This window comes from Macrotis lagotis, chromosome 3 (assembly GCF_037893015.1).
Source record: "Macrotis lagotis isolate mMagLag1 chromosome 3, bilby.v1.9.chrom.fasta, whole genome shotgun sequence".
In the NCBI taxonomy this organism is placed as follows: domain Eukaryota; kingdom Metazoa; phylum Chordata; class Mammalia; order Peramelemorphia; family Peramelidae; genus Macrotis; species Macrotis lagotis.
In genome coordinates, this window is record NC_133660.1 from 49,486,656 (window position 1) to 49,505,780 (window position 19,125).

Consider the following 19,125-nt stretch of genomic DNA (forward strand, 5'->3'; position numbering starts at 1 on the left):
AGCACTGGATTTAGGGATTAGGTTGACCTAAGTTTGAATGAAGTCTTTGGTAATGTGATCCTGGACAAGCCATTTAAATTTTCGGCTTTAGTTTCTTCTTATGGTGACAATAACAGCAACTACCCTTAGAGGGTTGTTGTGAGAATCAAATGAATGACAGATAGATAGAAAGACAAATAGATGGACAGATATGCTAACAAATAGAAAGACACTTAGACATTTATATACACACACACACAAATACACACATACATGGCACAGTGGATAGAGTATTGGGATTGGAGTCAGGAAGACAAGTTCAAATCCCATCTCAGACACTGCCTAACTGTGTGACCCTGAACAAGTCATTTAACCCTGCTGGTGTAGATTTCCTCATCTGTAAAAGAAGCTGAAGAAGAAAATGACAAACCACTACAGTATCTTTCTAAGATGGGATCATGAAGAGTTAGGACACTACTGAAAAAATGACTAAACAACATAAAATGTGTATATGTTCATGTGTTTGTGTGTGTGTGTGTGTGTGTGTGTGTGTATGTGTGTATATGATAGCTAGTATTTATATAGTTCTTTAAGGCATATATATATATATATATATATATATGCCACTTTTCATGCCTTAAAGAACTATATAAATACTATCATTACTTAATCTCCCTAATCTCAGTTTCCTAAATTATGGAATGGGCTGGACTAGATAGCCTTGGATGTCCTTTTGAACTCAAGATCTTCAATCCTACAATTCCATGGTCATTCTCTTACTCTTAATATCTAATAATAACTAGGTAATAGGTAATAGATTATCTTCACACCATTTTCACAGCTACAGAGGTAATGTGGATCCTCAAATTCTCCCTCCAATTTATCCTCTACACAGCTAGCAAACTGATAATCCAAAAGGATTACCCAGCTCAGAAATTAACTGATAATTGAACACTTACTAAGTTTCCAGGCACTGTGCGCCCTAGTGTCTCTTGTTTCAAGGGCATCTTGTCTCTTGTTTCATCACTTTAAGCCCTTAACAATCTTGATCAATTATCTTCCCAAATTTATTTTATATTACTATTTTTTACATATCCTACAAACCAGCCAAAATGATTATTCAACAAAACTTGCTTACCATATCTGACCTGCTGAACCTATTCCTTGGACTTCCTCCCTCTTCATTCATCTCTCAAAGAATCACAACTTTTTTTCACAAATCAGAAAAACTATCTGGATCCCATTCATGGAGCTCTCCTCCCACCCCAAATTACTTTATTTCTTCCTTGTTCACACTTTAAATTTACTCTCCTTGTACATGGGACTTCTTTTTTAGGCACTGTAGGATTCTTGGTTTCTTTTTTCTTTGTAGCCCTAGTATGAAAATTATAAGTTGAATAAATGAAGGGCTGCTCTCTCTAGATTGCTGGCAATAGTACTACTGTAGTGATTTTGAGGCTGAAGCAATCTGGGGCAAGGAATGGAGTGATGAATTTACAGTGAGATCTAAATTCAAATCTTAGCTCTTCTACTTGCTTATTTACTTTTGTGACCATCCACACCTTAACTGAACCTCTCTGAGTCACAGTTCCTTCACCTATAATATGAAACAAACAGATGAGAAAATGCTTAAAGTACCTTCTAGCTCCATCCATACATATGATCTACTACCTGCTATGAAATCTTTATATTCCTTTTCTTGGGACAAGATGCGCGAACAAGTAAAAAGCCTAACAAAGAATCTATGTATAGTCTCATAAGTAACATTTTGAAGTCATTATGGGATTTATACAAGATCTTATGCTAAGATCTAAAACTAACATTCTAATTAAGGGGGCAGTCATGAGTATTGTGATCAATAATAATTTAATGTACTAAGAATAAAAAGAAGTTAAAGATACTCGGGCCCAAGAGAAAGGGTGGAAAACAGTTACAGCAGAAGCAGGTTTCTTCCATTTTCAGGACAGGTCATATTCTTCCTTATTTTAAAAATAATCTTCCTGAAAAGCTCTATGTCAATTTTCCTATACCATTTATATTATCATTTAAGGGATGCTTTATCTTCACTTCTGTTGATCATCAATTGGCATTGACTCAGTTCCCATGAAATTTCATTTTGTAGAAAGCATCAAACTACTCTAAAATTCATAGGATTATCAGGCTTCACAAGCATTAATATTATTGCTACTCAATCTCAATGACAATAAGATCCTAGAAATGCTGCAAACTGAGAGTGGCTGACTAGCAAACAAAGTACTTTAGAAATCAGAGCTTAAGAACTTGCTTTGAACCTAGGCAGCTAGGTGGCTGATGAGCCAGAACTGGATTTGTAGGTCAGGATGTTCTGAATTGAAAACTTGCCTCAAAAACTTACTAGCTGTGTTATCCCTGGGCAAGTCATTTAATCATTTTCAGTTTCAGTTTCCTTCTCTATAAAATGGAGATAATAGAGTTTGTGAGTACCAAATGAAAGAAAATATAGGCAGAGTGATTTCCAGGAAAGTGACTAGCTATATTCTTTATCAAAACTCTGGGAAGGTAAAGATCCTCCTATGATATAAACCCCTTCACCAACAGATTTTGGCACCTTCTCTGAAACCAGTCCTTTTAATGCTTAGAGCACAGAGGCTGAGCACCTTGTCTGGGGTGAACCATTATTCCCATTATTCATGGTTCTGAGGCAATACCTCTAACTACAGCATTATCAGGTAACAACTTTGATAGTCACTCCCTAGACACAGAACCTAGGTTTCTTTCTGCACATGTAATCTACCTATAACAGAATATGAGCTGCCTTAGGACAGAGACCTTTTGTTTTTGGTTTGTGTATCCCCAGCATCTAGAACCATGTTGGATACATGCATGTGCTTAATAAATCATAGGAATATAGATTTAGCATGGAAAGCAATCTCAAAGACTAATGCTTATATTTTATAGGCAAAAAAAATTGAATCCCAAAGAGGCTGTGACTTGCCCTGAATTAATTTCTTATCAAATTCAGATTTTTGCTTCCTAATTTTTAAAAACTTTGGTTTGACTTTTAAAAGCCTTTGTGAACTGAGGCCCTTCCTAACCTTTCTGATTTTTTGGCCACTTAAGTTATCTTCATATATGCAAGAGACATATACAGTACTTTCAAATTCATGCTCTTTCACTGACACTCCTACAGGTCTGAATTTTTCTCTCTTTTCCCCTTCTCAAGACAACTGAAATTCCAACTTCTCAAAAGAGTTTTACTGCCCCCCAAAAAAAAACACGCATACAACAAATGGCAAATGCCTTCCCCCTGACTCTACTTTTCAGTTATATTGTATGTTACCTTATGCATGTTATCTCCCCCATCAAAATGTGAGCTCCTTGAAGGCAGGCACCATGCTTCTACTGAAATCAGAAGACATGGAGCATTAAATCCTGGCTCTAATATTTATTGACTGTGAAACTCTAAAGAAAAAAAAATCTCTCAGCTTCTCTGAGAAATTCATATCTCTAATATGTGAATAATAATGAATTATATCACCTTCTTCACAGGATTGTTGTAAGGTCAGCCTATATAAACATAAACTTCCCTGGGGAGTTAAGTTGTTCTCTGCAATTTCCATTGTTGAATGAAGAGCTCTATCATCATTCTTTTCGTTACCCAGTTTTAAAAACTCAAAATCATGTTCAAAACTTTCTATTTATCTCCCTCTCCTTCATCATAGTCAGTTAGTTTCCAAGTTATCTTTCAAGTTGATTCTACCTCCACAATGTCTCTATCTTCGCCTCCTTCTCCTGCCTAGGAAAGGGCAATGGTCTTCTAACAGCTCTCCTTGCCTCTCTAAAATCCATCCTCCATATACTTAAACTGTTTTTCCTAAAACAGATCTGACCCAAGTCATAATTCTGCTCAAGAAATATTAGAGGTTCCTCATTGCCTATGAGATAAGGCAAATTCTTTCCTACATTCAAAGGCTACTTGTCATCTGGGTCCAACCTAACTTGCCAGGCTCATTTCATAATGTTTCTCTCCTTTGCAAACTGTATTATTTCGGCCACACTGGGGTCTACTTGTTGTTTCGGTATGGGGGACACTTAAGCCAGCTTAAACTGGCCCACAGAACTGATTGTTAAAACTTTCAGTATAAGCATTTACACCTTGAAAAACACCAAGTTACAAATTAGGGCTTGGTTTATGGTTTTTCTGACTCTCAAATTAAGAAGGTGATAAAGAAAATGTTAATGCAGATGAAAACAACAAAGGTGTGGGTACATATTTTTCCTCTAGCAAATTAACTGTTAAACAATTGCCAGCATACTTCTGCATATATGACTTTATTCCTAATCTATGCCTTTGTTTTTAGTCTTTAGATAAACTCTTTATAATCCTCTCCTTTCTTACCCCTTTTCCTCTTGGAATTACAAGTTCCAGGTGAAGATCACCTAAAGTACCATCTCCTAAGAGTACTGCTTTCTCTCCCTCCCCAGTTGATAAAACTCCTTCCAATCCCTGAATCAGTCTCTCTATAGTTCAGATATATCTATACACATATTGAACCCAATAACCTAAGAATAAGAGATGGACCATTTTCATTTATTTTTCATTTTTTTCTCTATGTACAGGGTCCCTCACATTCACTAAGTACTTAATAAAGCATTCCAGCTCTGTGACTAAGAAAATCACTTCTGTGGGCCTCAGTTTCTTCATCTAAAAATGAGGATAGATAGAATGTCTTCTAAGGTCACCTGTAACTTTAAAAATATGATCTATGATCCCACTATCAAATCTAGTAATGAGCATACAAGAAAGTATGCCTCTCAAGAAATGTCTTATCACATGTACTTGTGGACACATCATTTGGAAATATGTAGTTCTTCTGAACTAAGAATAATTTTTATGAGGGTTTTTGTTTGACCGGAAGTGTAGTAATAATGAAAGCTAAAGAAGGAAGAAAGAAAAGAAAAGAAAGAAAAAAGAAAAGGAAAAGAAAAAAGAAAGAGAAGGAAGGAAACAAAGACAGAAAAGAAAGATTGGGAAGGAGGGAAAAGAAAGGAAGGAAGGAACATTTCTTCAAAAGAGAATTATTACAAAGCCCAAAAAGAAACTTCACCAATAGAGAAAATCATTTTAAAAAAAAGGTCATTGCTTTGTATAATGAAAATTGATCTGTAGACTTATTTTATAGACTTATACAGGACTAAAACCCAATATAGACAGTAATTCCATTTGGATGACCAGAATCATTATTCTAAAAATCAAACTGCTTTTAAAAACAATTTTTTCTGAATGATTCAATTAAACAATATTGGTTGAAACTGCTAAAGAAAAGTGTTCTGACAGTTATATGACAATCCCAGGAAAATAGAATTCAAATACCAAGAAAATCTTGTTGCTTAAGAAAGCAAGTTCCTGAGAAGAGCAAAAAAAAAAAAAAAATAGTGAAGCTCTTGTTACCCAGCTTTCAAAAGTCTTGGATAAGGAATATCCCTACCTGGAATCATGATTTTAAGTTCTGTTGTGCTCCTCTGTTCTTGTTAACATGTCTGATACAAAGATACCAGTAAATGCCTAGCACCTACATAGAAACAAAGCTACAAGGCTTGGCATGAAACAAAATAACTGTGAAATAAGTGTGACTTGCACCGTATAATATTAATATTAATTTCAAAGCAGTAAACACAATTTCCATATGCCAAAGGAATAGATCTGTAAACAAGGCCAAGTCCTGCTTGAAAATTCCTTTCCTCCTAAGACACACATGCCAGACCAATGAAGATGATATACTAGACAATAGATGGTTTCATGAGTCATCTTCCTTGGAAAATTCTTGACTTCCCCTCTATAAGCACCCACCTTTTCATCCTACAAGACATCCTTTGCAGCCTTCCTTTCCTGAAAGAAATTAGCCTCAAACATGCCAGAGTCAGGCTCTAGTTTGAACAATCTATATTTTTCCCTAGTAGAAACATATTTTAGGAACACCAGAAAAACAGAAATCAATGCAGACAATTATCTCTTCATCAGAAAGGATTATTTTGATATTTTTTGTCTTATTTTGTTTTTGAATCTTTAGCAGTTAGGTTAGAGGCTAATGCATAGTAGACTCAATGAATGACCATTGGGTAAAATGAATTCAAAACAAACATGGTGGAACAAGTTGTTGTTCAGTAGTTTCATTCATGTCTGACTTTTTTTTGACCCCATAGGGGTTTTCTTGCTAAAGATACGAGAGTGGTTTGCCATTACCTTCTCCAGTTCATTTTATAGAGCTAATTTTACTGAAGTAAACAGGGTTAAGTGACTTGCCCAAGGTCACCCAGTCAGTAAGTGTCTTGAGACCAGATTGGAACTCAGAAAGAGGAGTCTTCCTGATTTTGATTCAGCCCACTATTCACTGAGAACTTAAATGACTCATCTATAACCATTCCCATGATTTCAGTTATCTGAATCTCTGAAGGAAAATGCCAATCTGGATAAGAAAGGCTCCTTGGTAGCTGAGAATTTAAAGTGATTGTTCAAGTGCCTTGAGCATTTAAACCTTTGAAAAAACTATTTTATTGGATATTTCTCTAAACAAGTTACAGAGGTCACTGCTTTATTAAGAAGAATAAATATAGTTAATATAACTTAACAAGGCTTTCTTTGGCAATTTTTATACAATGGCACCTTCAAGGCCTATTTCATTACAGAAGGTTATTTTGTCTTAGAGTAAATATTTTAGAATACTTATAGGTCTTTCCTCCTCCCAAATGGGAAACTGGAAATCCAAATGCAAAATCAGATGTTTGATCAAACTTTTATCAGTTTGACCATGCTATCTCTCTAAAAGTGGCAAAACAGTACTTAAATTGACTTTATCAATGATATCTCATTAAATTACTTTGAATAGCAATACTAACTATATTCAAGGGCAGCTAGGTGGTATAGTGGCCTTGAAATCAGGAGCATAGGAGTCCAAATCCAGTCTCAGAAACTTGACACTTACTAGCTGTGAGACCTTGGGCAAGTCACTTTTCCCTATCTCAAATCTAGGGCCGTCTCCAATCACCCTGATCTATATCTGGTCACTGGATCCAGATGGCTCTGGAGGAGAAAGTAAGACTGGTCACTTAGCACTGCCCCCCTCAATCAAATCCAATTCATGTGCTTATCAAGGCAGTCTTCTTCAAAAATGAATGTCAAACATTAACCTATATACTGATTTCATGGAAGTAAATGTTACTATAATTCAAATGTTTCCATATTGCTAAAAAATACAAATTCATTTAAAGGTCTTATTGAATATCCTCTCTAAACCATAACCATCTATGTGAGTCTTATCAAGTCACCTTTCAGTGTGGGAGGCAACTAATGCTCTAAAACTCCAGATCACAGAGAAAGTATCTACCTACCTATACCATTGAAACCACAGGCCAAGTCTTGGTTTCTACCAATTTCATCATTGCTTTTGACCATTATATATTTTCTCAATCAACCCCTATAGATAGTACAACTCCTGTCATATAAAGAATGGTTTGAGAAATTTGCTAGTATAATAGAAAGCATCTTCAAACTAAAAATCCACATGTTTTGATTTTTCCCCAAAGTTCCAACCATCCCTCTCACTCGTCATCATTTTCTATTCTTCATGAGTTCTGCGTAAGAGCCTGAGAGGCTCATAAAGAAAACACATGAATGTATTAGTACCATAGGCTTCGTGATATCTACTGAGGGAGCTCAGAGAGACATTTCTGCTGCTGGTTCTCAGCTGTCTTCCAGAAAGTGGCCCAAAGAGTTAACTTCTGAACTGTTACAGTAGTTAGTAGCAAAGGAAACCCAAGAATCCCAGTCTCCTGAGACTTATAGCCAAGTGGTCTCTTAAATATATAGCTCAAGAAATCACCATATTTGGGGGGTGGGGGAGACAGCTAGGAGGCACAGTGGATAGAGTACCAGCCCTGAAATCAGGAGGACTGGAGTTTATACATGGCCTCAGACACAATAATTACCTAGCTGTGTGACCTTGGGCAAGTCACTTAACTCCATTGCCTTAAATAAATTTTAAAAAAAAGAAGAAATCATCATATGCACTCAAATATATGTCTGACAATGTTGGCTTTATGAATCAGTCCATATTCTCCAATTTGAAAAGGAGTCAAAACGTGTCCCAATAGTTGTAACCATACATTGCCTCAAAATCCTATCATATTATGATTTTGACGCCCTGAGAACAAATATATCATGAATGCTTCTATCGGCATAAGCTGATGAGCAGACCCTGTGTGATAGCTAGTTAAGTTCAAACATTTGGATAATGGGAATTTTGATAAAGTAGAAATAATCTGGGGGCACAAGCAGAGTAGATATTTGATAGGCTGCTAAAAAGGGGATGGGGGAGTCAGGATGAAAGTATGTGGTAGAAAGAACAGGCAACTGAATTAGAAAGAGTGAGGAATGGGGAGGTAGCTAGACCATAGAAAAATTTCCTAATTTTGCCCAGGACTACCTCTGAATTTATGAATTTATTGAAAAGATAGCATTTTCCTAACATCTGCCTGTTTTGTACTTAGGACAAGCATTCATTACTAAAGCCACTAATATATGAAAAAATAATTTATCCTTTATGATTTGCTAACAAAAATGGTATTGTCCCAATGCCACTATGTGAGCTTTGTTCTGTTTGATTTTCCTAATTAGTTATTCTTAGCATGATTAAAAACTAAATGCACAGCTGTGGTCTCAGTGTGAAGCCTCAGCTGGCAGTAACCAGTGGTGACTAATACTGATTTTCCCCACCCAGATAAACAAAAGTGCACAAATACAAACATAACTGGGTGTAAAACTTTTGTAGGTTTCCCTGCTCAGCTATCCAAAGTAAACTATTATCAATACATTTTCTTTGAAACTGATCAAACATATATAAGAAAATAGCTGAGAGATAAATGATAATTCCACTGATGTTTCCTGTTTAAAAGAATGTTGAAAATATTTACCAAAATGTTATTTATTATTTCTAATGACATCAGTTTAATTAAGGGAAAATTTGGAAATTAATTTCAGACCGAATCTGAAATTTGGAGAATTAACAAGTTTTCTAAGTTAAAGTCAATTATTATGCAAATTACCACAGTCAATTCAAAATAATTCACTGTGAAAACTTAATTATTATCTCACTCAATTGTCTATGAAATATATGGATGTATAAAACATACATACACACACACACACACACACACACACATACATATACCTCCATACTTTAGGTAAAGAGTACATTTTTCCCCCCTTCAGTTAAGTCTTGCTGAAATTGTGGATAAAGACGACTGGGAAACAGAACTGGAAAACTGACCTGAATGATAACTGGGTGATTTCTGTCTTACAAATAAGTAACAAAGATTTGATACTTTTATTCACACTACTCAGATTATTTCTCATAATTTGTTTGCCAATGTTTTAAGCTGTAAAAACACAGATACTAAATTCTATGGGTAGAAGATAAACTTTACAAAATAATGTTTTCTTGAATCTCCTGGTCACCATATGAAATCATATGATGGTGCTAGATCATATCTCCCTCCTCACTATTAAAATCATAAACTTCAGTGTGAAATAAAATGATGTTAAAATGTCTGGGGATTTACAAAATCATTTTAAAAACAAATAAAAAACTCACTGTACCTTCTGCAGTCTGCATTTTCAAGAAATTTTCCAGAAACTGACTAAATATTTCCAAATAATTTCTTCAATAGACATTTACAACAACTTCTACCAGATCCCCAAGCTGAGTAACATTAGAATCTCCTGGATAAATCCAAAGAGAATGCCTCAGAAGATAGCATTTGATATCCTTTGAAGCAACTATCCAAGTCCCTCTTAGCTTTCTGGACAGCAGAACAGGTTGTGAAGAGTACAGAGGGCTGAATTAGACAGGATGTGGACTGAACTTTTTTGCTGCTGGTAATTATGTTATCCAATCGTAGATTGATAGGTATTGATGCTAAAGTTTTTAAAAGATTTTAGTTTTAAAATGCTAATCATCCTGTGTAGGAAATTAACAATAAAGTATCATTAGTCAAAACTTACAATTATTATTAAATCTATGATCCTATGAACCAATCTGCATTGCTTGCTCAGATGAGGAAATCCATTTCTATTATTTTCAATAGAATGGGGATACTCACCAGCACCAGAACTGGTTAATATATTAACCAAATAAAAGCAACTGATTAATTAATAGTTGGTTACTATTTTAACCAAAGTCAGGCATTCCTGGTTAAAGAAGAACCTAGTAATAAATGAGTCCTCTTGGGGAATTTTAGGAAAGAATGAGGGTTTACTCCTAGTGTAGAAATCTCTTCTACAAGTTGAACCCAATAATTCCTCTGCAACTTACATTCTTAAAGCATTCCACAGGGGCTCCACCCAGGGTCACATAATCATGCTGTATCACAGACAGGTCTTTTTGACTTCAAGGCTGGTTCTATCTCTGTCTACACTGCTGTGAATCACTTAAAATCAAGGTAATAACTTACTTTGTGTAAGTTTGAGGACACTAAGAATTTATTTTCAGGGTGAGATCTTCCTGAAAATTTCCAATCATATAGAAGGATATAGTTATTGCCCCAAAAGTTATGACCTAGCAAAGGATTCTAGCTTCCTGGCACCAGGCTCTCCTTAGAAAGCAAATAATGTACCTGCTCATTGTCAAATATAAGTGGGAGCCCAGCACCCAAGTATATCCTCCCATATCACATACTCACATACACACATACGCAACACACTTCTAAAATAAATAGTACTTTTAATAAAGACAGTAAATTGTAAATTAATAATTTTGACCACTTTCATAAAACTGATAATACTTTAAATCAACTCTTTAAAAGCAAGGCCAACAGACTGTCCATCTATCTATCTCCTATCCATCTTTTTAATTTGTACCAACATAATTAATCAGATTCAAGGACTGACTTAAGAAATATTTCTGGGAAGTCTTGCCTACTATGTCCACTGTGCCGTGCATATCCTACCAAAGTGACTATTAACTATTAGCAAGAGTAACTAGAAAAGAGAAAGGAAAGCAAGGGGTTGTTACATTAATTTTGGAGCCACAATCACCTATCTAATGATTATAAATGACATGATGACATGAATGAAAGAGCAATGACAAGCAAATAAGATTTCAGTCTCACAATGGCTGATCTCCATTGCTGCTTCCATTGCCCAGAAAGAAATATCATTCTACTCCCTCCTGTTAGGGTAAGCTGGAGAATTTGGGTAGAAAAGGTAAGTGGTTGTGTGTAGATTCTTCCTATATCTGAAAAGCCACAAAAACAGTAAGGGGAACAAAAGGGCAAATCAGAGAATCAACTAATTTCAAGGCAAACACAGCCTTGAAAAATAACCTGCTCCAACCCTGGGGCTTAATATTAGGTAAAAGCATATACTCACTTTATTCACATCCTTTCTAAGGGATGAACTAAATAAAATACCTTCAGAGTCTTACCACTTATAAACACAACTTCAAGCAATCCTGAGGAACATGGTGCAGTTCTGTCAACTGATTTGGCACATTTTTACTATGGCTAGCAGCAACCAGTAACAATTCATCCAATAATATTTCCTTCAACTGCCTTTCTCCCTATTTGGCAGAGTCTACCTCGGGTGCCTAGAGGTTCCATCTTTTCTTCTGGCAAGTCAATGGGGTTAAGTGACTTGCCCAAGCTCACACAGGTAATTACTAAGTGTCTGAGACCGGATTTGAACTCAGGTCCTCCTGACTCCAGGGCCGGTGCTCTATCCACTGCGCCACTTAGCTGCCCCAAGTTTCCATGTTCTTAACAACCTCCCTGTTTCCTCCTGACCCCTCAATTGGAAAAACCAACCAAAACAGAAACAACCCTCTGACATTATTATCAAATCTGCCAAATTCATTCACAACAAAACTTATTAGTAAAAAGTACAAATCAATAAAGTGATTTCAGGAAGATCAAATAAGAGGAGAAAAGAAAAGGTAATAAACATTTATTTATAAAGCACCAATCTATATTCCAATTCAATTCTTTACAAATATGACCTCAATTTACTAATGGGACTCAGAAAAAATTCTACCAGTTCATGCTTAACTCCCAAATCTTCAATCCTGATCTTAGTTCAGCCAAAATAAATGACAGAATCTTTTTCAACCAGAGACAAAAGTCATCTTAAAAACAGACTCCCACAGAATATAGTGTTTCTGTTTAATCATTAATAGGAAGATCAAGAGATATATGTAGATGAGGGCATTTACAAATACTGTTTAATAATATTGCCAGGCTAGAAGGCTTAGCTTTCACTAGCAATAAAATGATATCAGGAGGTTCAAAATGGGGGAATGGGAAGGGAATAAGCAGGGGGGGAGGCAAAACTCCCATGTGAGTGGTTTGGATAGAATGTGTTATGTTCATTTCTCTATCTTTAAATTAATTCAATCATAATAGTGACTAATAATTTTGTACAATAATTCAAAAATCGGGGGTGGCTAGGTGGCACAGTGGATAGAGCACTGGCCCTGGAGTCAGGAATACCTGAGTTCAAATCCGGCCTCAGACACTTAATAATTACCTATGTGGCCTTGGGCAAACTACTTAATCCCATTACCTTGCAAAAACTAATATAATAATAATAATAATAGTAGTAATAGTAATAATTCAAAAATCGAGCAGTCTTGGTTAGAAAGGTCTTCATTTCTCAGATTTGTTAAGTTGACAAATCAGCTCTTTGTGGACTTAAGAGTATTAGGAGGGGCAGTGGATAAAGCACCGGCCCTGAAGTCAGGAGTACCTGGGTTCAAATCCGGTCTCAGACACTTAATAATTACCTAGCCGTGTGGCCTTGGGCAAGCCACTTAACCCCATTTGCCTTGTAAAAACTTTAAAAAAAAAAAAAGGAAAAAAAAAGAGTATTGGTCCCAAACTTCTACCTGGATTCTTGATTCTTTAGATGAAATAATATATCACAGTTTCATAGGATCACAGATTGAAATTTGATATCGCTCTCAGACATCATCCAGTCTTATTTTCTTGTTTTACAAATGAGAAATCAAGGCTCAATAAAGTCATTTGCCAAGCAGAGTTCCCAGCTTTCAAACCCAGGAATTCAAACCCAAATCCCAGAACATTTCTACAGTACTGTGTTCAATCTAAAGCTAACACACAAATCCTTATTTACAAGATCCCTGACAAGTGGTAATCTCATCTTGGGGTAAACATCTCAAAATCATGCAACACTGAGCTCACTGACTTCCCAGTAGAAACTTGTTCTATTATAACAGTTACCCAGTGTTCCTAGTTGAACAGCCAGAAACTAAAGTAATCTGATTTTTCCAAACTGTGAGCTCCTCCAAATTGTCCTTTTCTCTTTCTTTGTATAGGAGGCACTCAATAAATGTTTTTTGATTTGCTGACTGCTATGTAAACACTTTTCTTTATAATAATTCTATATAACTTATTTATTTTATTTTCATATAACTCTTTTAAATAACCTGGGGTTGGGACGGCTAGGTGGTGCAGTGGATAGAGTACCAGCCATGGAGTCAGGAGTACCTGAGTTCAAATCTGACCTCAGACACTTAATAATTACCTAGCTGTTTGGCCTTGGGCAAGCCACTTAACCCCATTGCCTTGTAAATAAATAAATAATAAAATAAAAAATAAGCAAATAACCTGAAGTTACCTTTCTAATTACCCTAACGTGATCTGCTCTAACCAAAGAATACAAATCCCTTCAACCAAATCTTCATATGGCACAGTTAGTTCATTAACAGTTTTGATGCCAAGGACACCAAAGTCCATCCCCAAATGGAAGATATCAAAGCCTCATTTCAGTTACTGGCAGATGACTATCATGTTCAGTCATATCTCTCCCCACCCCAAGATCTTCTGAGCCTTCTTACCCACCTGTTAGTGTCCCTAGGCACTATCTCATCTTTCTGTTTGCCATGAGCTGAACATAAATCCTTAATGTTTTCTTACCCGATTAGAATGTTATCTCCTGCACACAAAGGCAATTTGCAGATGAGGAGATCAAAGCGATCCATAGTCAAATGAAAAACTGCTCCAAATCATTACTTATTAGAGAAATGAAAATTAAAGCTTCTCTGAGGTACCACCTCACACCTCTCAGACTGGCCAACATGAACAGAAAGAACAATGATCATTGTTGAAAGGGTTGTCGGAAATCTGGGACACTATTACACTGTTGGTGGAGCTGTGAACTCATCCAACCTTTCTGGAGAGAAATTTGTAACTATGCCCAAAGGGCAATAAAAATGTGCATACCCTTTGATCCAGCAATACCACTACTGGGCCTATACCCTGAAGAGAGCATGAAAAATGATAAAAAGCATCACTTGTACAAAAATATTCTTAGCAGCCCTGTTTGTGGTGGCAAGGAATTGGAAATCAAGTAAATGTCCTCAATTGGGGGGAATGGCTTAGCAAACCGTGGTATGTGTGTGTCATAGAACACTATTGTTCTATTAGAAACCAGGAGGGATGGGAATTCAGGGAAACCTAGAGGGATTTGCATGAACGGATGCTTAGCGAGATGAGCAGAACCAGGAAAAACACTGTACACCCTAACAGCAACATGGGGGTGATGATCAACCTTAATGAACTTGCTTATTCCAACAGTGCAATTATCAGGTACAATTTTGGGGTAGCTGCAATGGAGAAAACCATCTGTATCCAGAGAAAGAATTGTGGAGTTTAAACAAAGACCAATTTAGAAAAAAAAAAGTTATCTTATTATGTATTTTGCTATCTCTTATACTTTATTTTTTTTCCTTAAGGATATGATTTCTCTCTCATCACATTCAACTTAGATCAATGTATACCAATGTAAAGACTAACATATGGCCTTCTGTGGGCAGTAGGGGGAGGGAAGCAAGATTAGGGGAAAAATTGGAAAATTCTAAATAAATAAATAAATAAATTTTTAAAGAATGTTATCTCCTAGAATATGGGGGGACAGATCTTTTTTTTTAGTACTTAGATCAGTGTTCCACAAAGTTAATAAATTAAATTGAAATGTATGATTTCACAAAAGGTTCATGAATAGGAAATCCATAAGTGGTTATTAAAATAAGCTCTAGGATCTCTGAAAACAATTGTCTTAAATATTCTGATCACCATATTTCAACATAATTAGTTTCCCCTTATAATCTTATACATTTGAAAACATTTTTTCTGAGAAGGGGATTCAAAGGTTCTTATGGTTGTTTTTTGGCAAAAACAAACAAAAAAAAACCACAGAACAAAAAAAACCAGAACATCTGGGACCACACATCTGCCCTAGAATGACAAAACTTAAGTTTCATTAGAACAAATAATGATTTCTTCAAGTTACAAAAATAGGATAAATAATGATATATAATTAAACTCTTCAAACTTTGCCATCTAATCAATAGGGACTTGTGATTCCATTGATAGGAGGATTTCCCCAACGATGAGACTCAGGCTGGCACTTTCATTATATTAAAATATAAAAGTTGTCTTGGATATGGGATAGCAACAGAGTAGGCTGAGTGCCAATAATTAAGTTTAAATATTAACTCTTGAAGGTTGACTGAATTATTTTTATTCCTTAAATCTGGTAGTTTGTTCCTTCTAGAACCCATCTAAGTATCATAGAATTATAGACTGAGGGCTGGAAAGGGCCTTAGAGAATAATTAATAAGACTCTCTCATTAGAAAGTTGAAAAGAAGGAAAAAACCTTGCCAGGATTTGAAACCTGACTCAAAACAGTGTTCTGTCCACATGAGAAGTGTCAAATTCAAATGTAACTGATTCCTATAGCCCTTTAGAAAAATAAAAAATTAACATCATCCATGTTGTATTATATTTTTATGTTAAATATTCTCTAATTATAAATTAATCTGGATCAAGTTGCCCTTGGGAGTTTGACTTGCTGCCTATAGCCCTCTGGCTACCCTACTGGGGCTCCTTTCCCACAGACATATTCAAGTTTAACCATGCTTTCAAAAGAAAAAAAAAAGAAACAACATGATATTCACTTGACCCTATTGTCTTCTCGTGATAAAGAATGATATCTTTCTTCTATTCACTTGGAAACTTCTTTAAAAAAGTAATCTATATTCATCTTTATCATTCATTCATCAATTCCTTGTACTCTGCCTACCTGCTTCCTTCTAATCTGTATTCTGACTAGTAAACACAGAGCTTGGCATATGGTAAACAATAAATGCTTTATCACTTAGTTATTTATAGTAGCTGTTCCCGAAATTTGACACCATTTATCCAAACTGTATATTTTATGAAAGCTCAACTTATTTCTCCCTAAACTTAATCTTTTGAAATCCTTTTTCCTTCAAGGCACAATTCAAGTGTCACCTTCTTCCTGAAAAGTTTGATTATCCCAGATGACTGTACTCCTGCCCCTCAACTCTTCCTACCATAATTTGTATGGGTTTCCTCCACACTTCCCCATTATCTTGCTTTGTACACTGGAATAAACTTCAAAGTCAAGTTCCACCTAAAATAAAATAATCATTCTATGAAGTCAAGGATGATCCTTTTGTAAAAATGTAATCCTCAAACCTACCCAAATAGCTCAAACCTACCCAAAAGATTCAATTGTTAAATATCAGGAAGTTTCACTTCAGAAATGATTTAATTTTACCAATCAGGGCTTGATTTATTATTTTGATAAGAGTCTAGAATTAAGAAAGAGAAAAATGAAATAATGGAAATCAAACAAATATTCTGTGTTTATTTTTTCAATGTCTTATATGTATGTATATATTTATTTCTAATAGGTCAGCTAGTTAAACATTTACCAGCACACTGTTACCACTGCCCATGAATATAGTCAGCTAAGTCTAACCCATCCTTTCAAAAGAAAAAAAACATAATATTCCCTCAACCCTGTTGTCTTCTCAAGAATGATATCATTCTTCCATTTTTGAGAAACTTCTAAACTTTTTTTAAAAGTCTGGATGAACCTATTATTTTATGGATGAAGGGAATAATGATGAAAATTTCTGTATCTCCAAAGGATGATTAAAAAATACTTTAGAACATTCCAATTTTGAGGTTCTGAGAATTTAAAATGACTTGCTCAGAATTACTATGCCAATAGATGTCACCTGCATGGCTTGGACTTTGGTCTTCCTGAATGTGAGGTCCATTCTCTATCTACTACGGTAAACTGCCTCTCACCTTGAACAAGAACCGGTTCTTCACATGGTCTTGGGGTTGGCTCTGCTTAATTTTCTAATTGTTTCTTCAGAAAGAATGATATTCAGGGTAATGTGCCATGCATTATTCCCAGATTTTCTGTTCTAGGTTCATATATTGCTTAGGGTCACAAATATGTGTTGGTTTTCATGTTTCCCAAAACATCAAAAGTCAGATGGCAAGATCCTGGATAGTCAAGGAGCAATTTATATCTTTCTTATACCTTTTTTCACATTTAATTTTTTTAATTATATGTAAACAAAATTTTAACATATTTTTAAAATTTTGAGTTCAATATTCTCTATGCCCTTCTCCTTACCTCTACTTCAGAAGGCAAACAATTTGATGAATCTAATTTATATATTTAACCCTCTCTACAACCCAAATCAATCCCTAGGCATCAAGGTAATTCTAGTTACCTGGGAGAAATGACGTTATTTTGGATGCTTCCAACTCTCCCTAATCTTGCACCTATGATCAATTGCCAAGACTTAATGATTAATTTTCTGAGCCCAATACTTCTTGCAGTCATCCCCTAATTCAGACTGTCATTACTTTTCACTTTCACTATTAAAAACTGCTTCTTCATTGACCTTCCTACCTTCAGTCTCTTCTCCCTCCAATCCACAATTCATAAAAACTGTCAAGATAATTATAGGGTCATGTTATTCACAACTTTTAAGTTGGTGACAACGTTGTTTGAGGGCAATAACTGAACACCAGTTGTGGTTTGAGTTGGGGGAGTTCAAGGGAATGCACAAGCACAAATATGCACACACACAACACATCACACACACACACACACACACACACACACACACACACACACACAAACCTTAAGTAGTATCCATTCAACGATCTCATTCCTGAGATCCAGCCAATCCAGCACCCAGCAAGGCCTCACTACCTATAAATAGCTATGAATAAAGGTACTTAGATGAATTCTATGAAGCTCAATGCTGTCAATGCCTATTTTTGAGAATGCACAGTTACTATCATAATTATCTTTCAATTTCCTGTATTTCTAAGAATCTTCCAAATCACCGATCCTAAAAAAACAATTACCACAGAATTCAGCAAACCTTACTTCAGGTAGTGGGTTGGCCGGTTTGGTTAGGATTCCTCCCACGTAAACAACATTAGGTAGAGTAGGTCTTGGGAACTCCAGTGCCACATCTGTACACAGCATCCACAGGCTGGTCTCCTGAACCAAATCATACATGGACCTCACTGGAAGCATGTTGTACTTCTGCATTATCCTTTCATATTTTGGAAGAACCAGATAGCTGATTCCTAATCTGGAAAAGAGGTAAACGCCGGTGTTTTTCATTCTTTCTAGAAAATTCATATCATCCGTGAGAAGCGAATTAAATTCTGGAACGTAAGACAATGGCATGGGAGCCCCAACTTCAGCAGGATACCAAAGACCTGTGGAAAATACTGCATACTTCACCCCTAAAAGATGAGCTATAACAAATCCGCACATCTCATTAGGGTCCACCAGCAGCAAATCAAATTTTTCTTTTTTCAGGCCCTGCATCAAAGCGTTGTTGCCAACCATCATCTCACAGTTCTTAGTATAGTGGTCCAGTATGTCAAACAGTTCTACTACTGTAAGTCTCCCAGAGAAAATATTCCGCATTTTGGACTGTAGGAAAGCATCTGAGGTGGTGCTGTTGAAGATCCCTGGGTAGCGCTGAAGTCTATAATGATTAGATGGCATGATGTCTCTGCCTTCGGAGAGGAGAAATACTGTCTGGTGGCCTCTGTCATGTAAGGCTGAGGCTAAGGTCTTGAAAATGTACATATGGCTTTCAAACATAATTGGCGGCACAACGACGATTTTGGCAGCCTTTGCTAATCCAACAGCACTCCACAGGAGTATGAAAAATAGAGTGTAAGACTTCATAGCTGAAATGACAAGCAAAAAATGACTTTAAAAATAGTTTATAATT

The 19,125-nt window shown here is 35.9% G+C and overlaps 1 protein-coding gene across 5 annotated transcripts in view; it reads right to left on the reverse strand.

The window, feature by feature from the left end:
• The window catches only part of UGT8 (UDP glycosyltransferase 8), a 119,582-nt gene that overhangs the window by 61,603 nt on the left and 38,854 nt on the right, over positions 1 to 19,125 (reverse strand). For all 5 annotated transcript variants that reach the window (XM_074228622.1, XM_074228619.1, XM_074228618.1 and 2 more), the window contains one exon: positions 18,258 to 19,081. In XM_074228622.1, coding sequence (XP_074084723.1) covers positions 18,258 to 19,079 — 822 coding nt within the window. In that variant the 5' untranslated portion in view covers positions 19,080 to 19,081. The remainder of the gene's footprint in view (positions 1 to 18,257; positions 19,082 to 19,125) is intronic.